Raw genomic sequence first — 9920 nt, 5'->3', positions numbered from 1 at the left:
ATGGTTTCTCCTCAGTGTGAGTCTTCATGTGCTGTGTAAAGGTGCTGACATCACTGAAACTCTTCCCACACTGAGCGCAGACGTACGGCTTCTCCCCGGTGTGGCGTCTCATGTGGACATCGAGGCGTGCTTTATGACAGAAACCTCTTCCACACTGTGCGCATGTGTACGGCTTCTCTCCAGTGTGGACTCTCATGTGGACTCTCAGGGCTTGTTTATAAAAGAAACTCTTCCCACACTGAGCGCACGTGTACGGCTTTAACCCAGTGTGAGTTCTCATGTGTCTTTCAAAGTTGGGCTTTTGATTGAAACTCTTCCCACACTGTGCGCATGTGTACGGCTTCTCTCCTGTGTGGATTCTCATGTGGGCTTCCAGTGTGGCCTTATAACCGAAACTCTTCCCGCACTGTTGACAGGAGTACGGCTTCTCTCCAGTGTGAGTCCTCATGTGGGTGTCAAGTTTTCCCTTAAAGATGAAACTCTTCCCGCACTGTTGACAGGTGAAAGGCCTCTCTCTAGAGTGAGTTCTCCTGTGGACCTGCAGGCTTCAATTTTGACTGAAACTCTTTCCACAATCACAACAGGTGAAAGTCCTGAAATCACCATGATGATCTTTCAGTTCGCTCAGCTCCTCACTCTCCACCTTCAGCACATCTAAAGACAAGAAAGACAAACAAGTTAATCCCAGATAAAAGGCACCAAAGACACGGTGGCTCAGTGGCCTCACGGTAAGAAGGTCGCTGGTTCGAGTTAAAGTTGGGTCAGTTGGTGTTTCTGTGTGGAGTTTGCATGTTCTCCCTGTGTTGGCATGGGTTTCCTCCTCTTAACTAATTAATCTCTTCCTAATACTGTAACGAAATTACTTTTGACAGTAGCTAATACTGTAACAGCGTTACTTTTGACAGTAGCTAATACTGTAACGTTGTTACTTTTGACAGTAGCTAATACTGTAACGTTGCTACTTTTGACAGTAACCAATAATGTAACGGCGTTACTTTTGACTGTAGCTAATACTGTAACCTCGCTACTTTTGACTGTGGCTAATACTGTAACGGCATTACTTTTGACAGTAGCTAATACTGTAATGGCGTTACTTTTGACAGTAGCTAATACTGTAACGGCGTTACTTTTGACAGTAGCTAATAATGTAACGGCGTTGCTTTTGATTGTAGCTAATACTGTAACCTCGTTACTTTTGACAGTAACTAATACTGTAACGGTGTTACTTTTGACAGTAGCTAATAGAGTAACGTCGTTACTTTTGACAGTAACTAATACTGTAAAGTCGTTACTTTTGACAGTAGCTAATACTGTGATGTTACTTTTGACAGCAGCTAATACTGTAACGTCGTTACTTTTGGCAGTAGTTAATACTGTAACGTCGTTACTTTTGAAAGTAGCTAATACTGTAACGGCGTTACTTTTGACAGTAGCTAATACTGTAACGCCGTTACTTTTGGCAGTAGTTAATACTGTAACGTCGTTACTTTTGAAAGTAGCTAATACTGTAACAGCGTTACTTTTGACAGTAGCTAATACTGTAACGTCGTTACTTTTGACAGTAGCTAATACTGTAACGTTGTTACTTTTGACAGTAGCTAATAATGTAACGGCGTTGCTTTTGATTGTAGCTAATACTGTAACCTTGTTACTTTTGACAGTAACTAATACTGTAACGGCGTTACTTTTGACAGTAGCTAATAGAGTAATGTCGTTACTTTTGACAGTAACTAATACTGTAAAGTCGTTACTTTTGACAGTAGCTAATACTGTGATGTTACTTTTGACAGCAGCTAATACTGTAACGTCGTTACTTTTGGCAGTAGTTAATACTGTAACATCGTTACTTTTGAAAGTAGCTAATACTGTAACGGCGTTACTTTTGACAGTAGCTAATACTGTAACGTCGTTACTTTTGGCAGTAGTTAATACTTTAACGTCGTTACTTTTGAAAGTAGCTAATACTGTAACGGCGTTACTTTTGACAGTAGCTAATACTGTGATGTTGTTACTTTTGACAGCAGCCAATACTGTAACGGCATTACATTTGACAGTGGCTAATACTGTAACGTTGTTACTTTTGACAGTAGCTAATAATGTAACGGCGTTACTTTTGATTGTAGCTAATACTGTAACCTCGTTACTTTTGACAGTAACTAATACTGTAAAATCGTTACTTTAGACAGTAACTAATACTGTAACGGCGTTACTTTTGACAGTAGCTAATAGAGTAACGTCGTTACTTTTGACAGTAACTAATACTGTAACCTCGTTACTTTTGACAGTAACTAATACTGTAACGTCGTTACTTTAGACAGTAACTAATACTGTAACGGCGTTACTTTTGACAGTAGCTAATAGAGTAACGTCGTTACTTTTGACAGTAACTAATACTGTAAGGTTGTTACTTTTGACAGTAGCTAATACTGTGATGTTGTTACTTTTGACAGCAGCTAATACTGTAACGTCGTTACTTTTGACATTAGCTAATACTGTAACATTGTTACTTTTGACAGTAGCTAATACTGTAACAGCGTTACTTTTGACAGTAACTAATACTGCAACAGCGTTAATTTTGACAGTAGCTAATACTGTAACGTCGTTACTTTTGACAGTAGCTAATACTATAACGTTGTTACTTTTGACAGTAACTAATACTGTAACGGCGTTACTTTTGACAGTAACTAATACTGTAACGTCGTTACTTTTGACAGTAGCTAATACTATAACGTTGTTACTTTTGACAGTAACTAATACTGTAACGGCGTTATTTTTGACAGTAACTAATACTGTAACGTCGTTACTTTTGACAGTAGCTAATACTGTAACGTTGTTACTTTTGACAGTAACTAATACTTTAATGTCGTTACTTTTGACAGTAACTAATACTGTAACGTCGTTACTTTTGATAGTAGCTATTACTGTAATGTCGTTACTTTTGACAGTAGCTAATACTGTAACGTTGTTACTTTTGACAGTAGCTAATAATGTAACGGCGTTACTTTTGATTGTAGCTAATACTGTAACCTTGTTACTTTTGACAGTAACTAATACTGTAAAATCGTTACTTTAGACAGTAACTAATACTGTAACGGCGTTACTTTTGACAGTAGCTAATACTGTAATGACATTACTTTTGACAGTAGCTAATAGAGTAACGTCGTTACTTTTGACAGTAACTAATACTGTAACCTCGTTACTTTTGACAGTAACTAATACTGTAACGTCGTTACTTTAGACAGTAACTAATACTGTAACGGCGTTACTTTTGAGAGTAGCTAATAGAGTAACGTCGTTACTTTTGACAGTAACTAATACTGTAAGGTTGTTACTTTTGACAGTAGCTAATACTGTGATGTTGTTACTTTTGACAGCAGCTAATACTGTAACGTCGTTACTTTTGACATTAGCTAATACTGTAACGTCGTTACTTTTGACAGTAGCTAATACTGTAACGTCGTTACTTTTGACAGTAGCTAATACTGTAACGTCGCTACTTTTGACAGTAACTAATACTGTAACATTGTTACGTTTGACAGTAGCTAATACTGTAACAGCGTTACTTTTGACAGTAACTAATACTGCAACAGCGTTAATTTTGACAGTAGCTAATACTATAACGTCGTTACTTTTGAAAGTAACGAATACTGTAATGTCGTTACTTTTGACAGTAACTAATACTGTAACGTCGTTACTTTTGACAGTAGCTAATACTGTAACGGCGTTACTTTTGACAGTAGCTAATACTATAACGTTGTTACTTTTGACAGTAACTAATACTGTAACGGCGTTACTTTTGACAGTAACCAATACTGTAACGTCGTTACTTTTGACAGTAACTAATACTGTAACGTCGTTACTTTTGACAGTAGCTAATACTGTAACGTTGTTACTTTTGACAGTAGCTAATAATGTAATGGCGTTACTTTTGATTGTAGCTAATACTGTAACCTCGTTACTTTAGACAGTAACTAATACTGTAACAGCGTTACTTTTGACAGTAGCTAATAGAGTAACGTCGTTACTTTTGACAGTAACTAATACTGTAACCTCGTTACTTTTGACAGTAACTAATACTGTAACGTCGTTACTTTAGACAGCAACTAATACTGTAACGCCGTTACTTTTGACATTAGCTAATACTGTAACGTCGTTACTTTTGACAGTAGCTAATACTGTAACGTCGCTACTTTTGACAGTAACTAATACTGTAACATTGTTACTTTTGACAGTAGCTAATACTGTAACAGCGTTACTTTTGACAGTAACTAATACTGTAACGTTGTTACTTTTGACAGTAACTAATACTGCAACAGCGTTAATTTTGACAGTAGCTAATACTATAACGTCGTTACTTTTGAAAGTAACTAATACTGTAATGTCGTTACTTTTGACAGTAACTAATACTGTAACGTTGTTACTTTTGACAGTAGCTAGTACTATAACGTCGTTACTTTTGACAGTAGCTAATACTATAACGTTGTTACTTTTGACAGTAACTAATACTGTAACGGCGTTTCTTTTGACAGTAACTAATACTGTAACGGCGTTACTTTTGACAGTAACTAATACTGTAACGTCGTTACTTTTGACAGTAGCTAATACTGTAACGTCGTTACTTTTGACAGTAGCTAATACTATAACGTTGTTACTTTTGACAGTAACTAATACTGTAACGGCGTTACTTTTGACAGTAACTAATACTGTAACGTCATTACTTTTGACAGTAGCTAATACTGTAACGTTGTTACTTTTGACAGTAACTAATACTTTAATGTCGTTACTTTTGACAGTAACTAATACTGTAACGCCGTTACTTTTGACAGTAGCTATTACTGTAATGTCGTTACTTTTGACAGTAGCTAATACTGTAACGTTGTTACTTTTGACAGTAGCTAATAATGTAACGGCGTTACTTTTGATTGTAGCTAATACTGTAACCTCGTTACTTTTGACAGTAACTAATACTGTAAAATCGTTACTTTAGACAGTAACTAATACTGTAACGGCGTTACTTTTGACAGTAGCTAATACTGTAATGACATTACTTTTGACAGCAGCTAATAGAGTAACGTCGTTACTTTTGACAGTAACTAATACTGTAACCTCGTTACTTTTGACAGTAACTAATACTGTAACGTCGTTACTTTAGACAGTAACTAATACTGTAACGGCGTTAATTTTGACAGTAGCTAATACTATAACGTCGTTACTTGTGAAAGTAACTAATACTGTAATGTCGTTACTTTTGACAGTAACTAATACTGTAACATCGTTACTTTTGACAGTAGCTAATACTATAACGTTGTTACTTTTGACAGTAACTAATACTGTAACGGCGTTACTTTTGACAGTAGCTAATACTGTAACGTCGTTACTTTTGACAGTAGCTATTACTGTAATGTCGTTACTTTTGACAGTAGCTATTACTGTAATGTCGTTACTTTTGACAGTAACTAATACTGTAATGGCGTTACTTTTGACAGCAGCTAATTGGGCTGCTGCCATGATTAGAGATTTGCTGATTGAGCAAAAGTCTGATATCATGAGAGATTTTCCCGTCAGTGCTCAGACCGAGCAGCGCTGAAGTCACTGAAGGTGTGGATGGGGTTTTTCTCCAAATGTGAGTTCTTCATATCTAAACGTTAAACACACTGATGAATGGTCAAAGTCTTACGCTCGTGTTCAGCTGATGGTTTCTCTTCAGTGTGAGTCTTCATGTGCTGTGTAAAGGTGCTGACATCACTGAAACTCTTCCCACACTGAGCGCAGACGTACGGCTTCTCCCCGGTGTGGCGTCTCATGTGGACATCGAGGCGTGCTTTATGACAGAAACCTCTTCCACACTGTGCGCATGTGTACGGCTTCTCTCCAGTGTGGACTCTCATGTGGACTCTCAGGGCTTGTTTATAAAAGAAACTCTTCCCACACTGAGCGCACGTGTACGGCTTTAACCCAGTGTGAGTTCTCATGTGTCTTTCAAAGTTGGGCTTTTGATTGAAACTCTTCCCACACTGTGCGCATGTGTACGGCTTCTCTCCTGTGTGGATTCTCATGTGGGCTTCCAGTGTGGCCTTATAACCGAAACTCTTCCCGCACTGTTGACAGGAGTACGGCTTCTCTCCAGTGTGAGTCCTCATGTGGGTGTCAAGTTTTCCCTTAAAGATGAAACTCTTCCCGCACTGTTGACAGGTGAAAGGCCTCTCTCTAGAGTGAGTTCTCCTGTGGACCTGCAGGCTTCGTTTTTGACTGAAACTCTTTCCACAATCACAACAGGTGAAAGCCCTGAAATCACCATGATGATCTTTCAGTTCGCTCAGCTCGTCACTCTCCACCTTCAGCACATCTAAAGAGAAGAAAGACAAACAAGTTAATCCCAGATAAAAGACACGGGGCTCTTAGCACTGTCGCCTCACAGCAGGAAGGTCGCTGGTTTGAGTCTCGGCTGGGTCAGTTGGTGTTTCTGTGTGGAGTTTGCATGTTCTCCCCGTGTTGGTGTGGGTTTCCTCCGGGTGCTCCGGTTTCCCCCACAGTCCAAACACATGCGCTATAGGGGAACTGATCAACTACACTGGCCGTAGTGTATAAGTGTGTGTGTGAATGAGTGTGTATGGGTGTATCCTAGTGATGGGTTACAGCTGGAAGGGCATCCATGAGTAAAACATATACTGGAATAGTTGACAGTTCATTCCGCTGTGGTGACTCCTGATAAATAAGGGTTTAAGTCGAAGGAAAATGAATGTATGTTTGAATGAAAATTGGTTTGCATCAGAGCAGCGCCACTTTAGCCGCGTTTCCACTAGAGCGAGCCAAGGCCAGTCGCGTTTCCACTGTCACTTCCGGGACCTAATCGGGCCAAAGCGGGGCTTTCTTGGGGCCAGCGGCCGGCCTTTTAGGCCCGCTGAATACCTTGGGCCAAGGAGGGCCAACTGGGGCTTCAAGGCAGAGTGAAAGGAGAGGCGGACTTTGCCCCAAGTCTGGGAAAGATGGCTTGCCGTCATTAGACTAGTTTTCCGATCGCACACGAGTACATGCGCCAAACACACAAACAAATAAATAAATAAGGGAAAGAAAACATCTAGCCTTATAGGCTGGGGTCTTTTTGCGTATGATCAGCTTTATGTTTCTCTTTTAAATGTAAGGCTGTTGCATTAAATAATACAATTTCAATTTATAAGAGACTTTTCTTTGCTGCCTCCTCTTTGATGTTTCAATAACGCATAATAATCTTTACACCATATTAAACACACAGCAGACAGTAAAAGTGTCGAGGTTTTGTCAAGTTTAAAAGGTGTGTTTATGCACGTTTAGATGCCTGTATGTGTGTGTGTGACCGAGCAGAATAGTGCTCCCCACAGCCCTGTTGATGCCGCGAGCGGCTTCTCTTTTCTGTATTTATTTTAGAGATAATACACAATATGAATACAACAGAAAGACATTAAACTTCACAAATTACGTGTTCACTTTTGTAGGCTCAAAACAATAGTGTCATATCTAGATAAAATAGCCTAAGCTATATTGAAATCATTTAAAGAAATACAAATATCAGATATAATAAAATCGCATTAAATAAATAAACCAATATAAACTAACAAAAGCTAGCTAGAACAATTTAGGTATGTAGCCTACATAAATCAAACCGTTTTAAAGCCATATTAAACTTTCATTTTACAAAGGCCTCTCTGAAAAAATAAAAGATTTTAGATATTTTCTAAAAAAACAACAAACATCGGAGAAGGTTTAAATATTATTTATAAAGTGCAAACAGAGCATTTTTGGGTGAGTGAAAGCCGAATCTAGGCTGCCTTTTTTCTGCCCTGCGCGGCGTCGCTTTAAAAACGCAACTGCAAACACAAAATGTGTTCTGTGTCCTCAAACAAGTGTTGATGCTTTTATATGACGTGGTAACATTTAAAAATGAAATTTACACGAGGAGCTTTATTACTGCATAGCTGCTGAGCGCAACGAAATATCGGCTATATTTTGTTACTTACTCTTATGTGCTGAAATACTGAACACTTTCCTTAAGATCACAGAATAATATGCAACATCTAAGGCTGCTTTCACACCTGTGAATGGATTCAGTTGTTCTGAAACAGAGATTACAATTGTTACATTGTTGCTCTTTGCTCTTGGAGCGGTTCACTTTCACACTGCAAAGTTTCTAATCGGACCAAAAGAGCTAAAACAAGTCACGTGCGAGTAAACTCTCCTCACATTGGTCAGAGGGTCAGGGTTTATTTTGCAGCGTCCCGCTCAGCTGTCAGGAGAGGTGGTGGTTTAGTGGTGATTGACAGGGTGCGCGTGACGTGTCTGAGGAGAGATGCGGAGGGGAGGGGTGAGAAGGGTGCGCGACGATGCCTATTTGAGGACCGGGAGGGAGACGCGAGATAACCGGGAGATCATCACTCGTTTGCGGGCATCCGGAGACTCGCGAAACTTCCCGCCATACTCATAATTCTCTCTTCATAGAGCCGTATGCCTTTTACATATCCATAAAACACTGTGATATAACCGCGCTCGGGTCGGATCGTTTTCTCACTGCAATCAAACCACTCCAGGGTTCGTTTCAATCCAGCCGAGACCACCTCATTCAAGCGATCTCGGAGCGATTACTTTGGCGCGGAACAGAGCGCGATTGCCCTGTTCACATATGCCAAACGAACCGCGCTAACTGGGCAAACGAGACACGTTCTGAAACAAAAGTGTAGGTGTGAAAGCACCCTAAGTGTCATATAGGCTATAAGGAAAAAAAATTAGCATGTTCAGGTCTCTCTGGAGCATTTGGGATGAATGTTTGACTGCGTCTATCTAAATGAGGATGTTATAAAATAGGCTACATTTTCTACCGAGTTATTAACGGAGACCACTCGATGCACAATGCCAACAGTCGGTCGGTGAGTAAGTGAATATAATGAATGAGAACACACAGCCCTGTGCGTATAGACATATAATGTACTGCTGTACAGTAACATGTCATTTGTTTGATTCGGTTGTCTTCATTTTAATGCTCTCCTGATGATGATGCGATGGCGTGCTTTATCTGCCTGATTCCCGCTGAAGTGGGCGGGTTGTGTGACGTTTGATTCAAGGGACGTTCTGGGGGCGGGGTTTGCGTGACGTGTTGTGAGCTACTAGCCCGACAGTGGAAACGCGACATGATTCCAGCCTCACTGCTCAACCTCCCGAGCGATTGGCCCGATTAAAGCCCTGGCTTGCACTGGCCCGACAGTGACAATGCGGCTTTTGTGGCCTAAAGTTATAGAAGATGTTAAATCGCTAAAACACTGGCTTCACAATAACTGGAGCTCATCATGCACACCTTGTCAGAGAAACATGGTTGTGTGATCACAACTAATCTCTCCTGAAGACATGTGAAAACATGTGCCCTAAGTTATTATTTTCCTGCTGATAAAGCATGCGGGCGAAGCAGTGGCGCAGTAGGTAGTGCTGTCGCCTCACAGCAAGAAGGTCGCTGGGTCACTGGTTCGAACCTCGGCTCAGTTAGCGTTTCTGTGTGGAGTTTGCATGTTCTCCCTGCCTTCGCGTGGGTTTCCTCCGGGTGCTCCGGTTTCCCCCACAGTCCAAACACATGCAGTACAGGTGAATTGGGTAGGCTAAATTGTCCATAGTGTATGAGTGTGTGTGTGTGGATGTTTCCCAGAGATGGGTTGCGGCTGGAAGGGCATCCGCTGCGTAAAAACTTTCTGGATAAGTTGGCGGTTAATTCCGCTGTGGCGACCCCGGATTAATAAAGGGACTAAGCCGACAAGAAAATGAATAAATGAATGATAAAGCATGCGATGATGAACACTATTCACTATTTAGTGTACGTTATTTGGTGTATGAAGCTACACATTCTTACAAAAGGCCTTCAACTAATCCACTGAAGTTGTATGGCTGCATGTGTGGTATTTCCC

The 9920-nt window shown here is 40.3% G+C and overlaps 2 protein-coding genes across 4 annotated transcripts in view; both read right to left on the bottom strand.

The window, feature by feature from the left end:
* LOC100538032 (uncharacterized) overlaps positions 1-654 on the bottom strand; it is a 31105-nt gene extending 30451 nt beyond the window's left edge. The window contains exon 1 of the mRNA XM_073949019.1: positions 1-654. This exon is cut by the window's left edge and continues 184 nt beyond it. Within this exon, the coding sequence (XP_073805120.1) occupies positions 1-448 (448 nt within the window). The 5' untranslated portion in view covers positions 449-654.
* LOC137487271 (uncharacterized) overlaps positions 1-9920 on the bottom strand; it is a 98951-nt gene that overhangs the window by 1682 nt on the left and 87349 nt on the right. For all 3 annotated transcript variants that reach the window (XM_073948441.1, XM_073948440.1, XM_068220569.2), the window contains 2 exons: positions 5678-6346; positions 1-654 (listed from right to left, as the gene is read on the bottom strand). The exon at positions 1-654 is cut by the window's left edge and continues 1682 nt beyond it. In XM_073948441.1, coding sequence (XP_073804542.1) covers positions 548-654; positions 5678-6346 — 776 coding nt within the window. In that variant the 3' untranslated portion in view covers positions 1-547. The remainder of the gene's footprint in view (positions 655-5677; positions 6347-9920) is intronic.

The sequence above is a fragment of the Danio rerio genome, chromosome 4 (genome assembly GCF_049306965.1).
Source record: "Danio rerio strain Tuebingen ecotype United States chromosome 4, GRCz12tu, whole genome shotgun sequence".
Classification (NCBI taxonomy): Eukaryota; Metazoa; Chordata; class Actinopteri; order Cypriniformes; family Danionidae; genus Danio; species Danio rerio.
The sequence above is the reverse complement of the archived record's forward strand: the minus strand, read 5'-3'. Positions and strand labels throughout refer to the sequence as shown.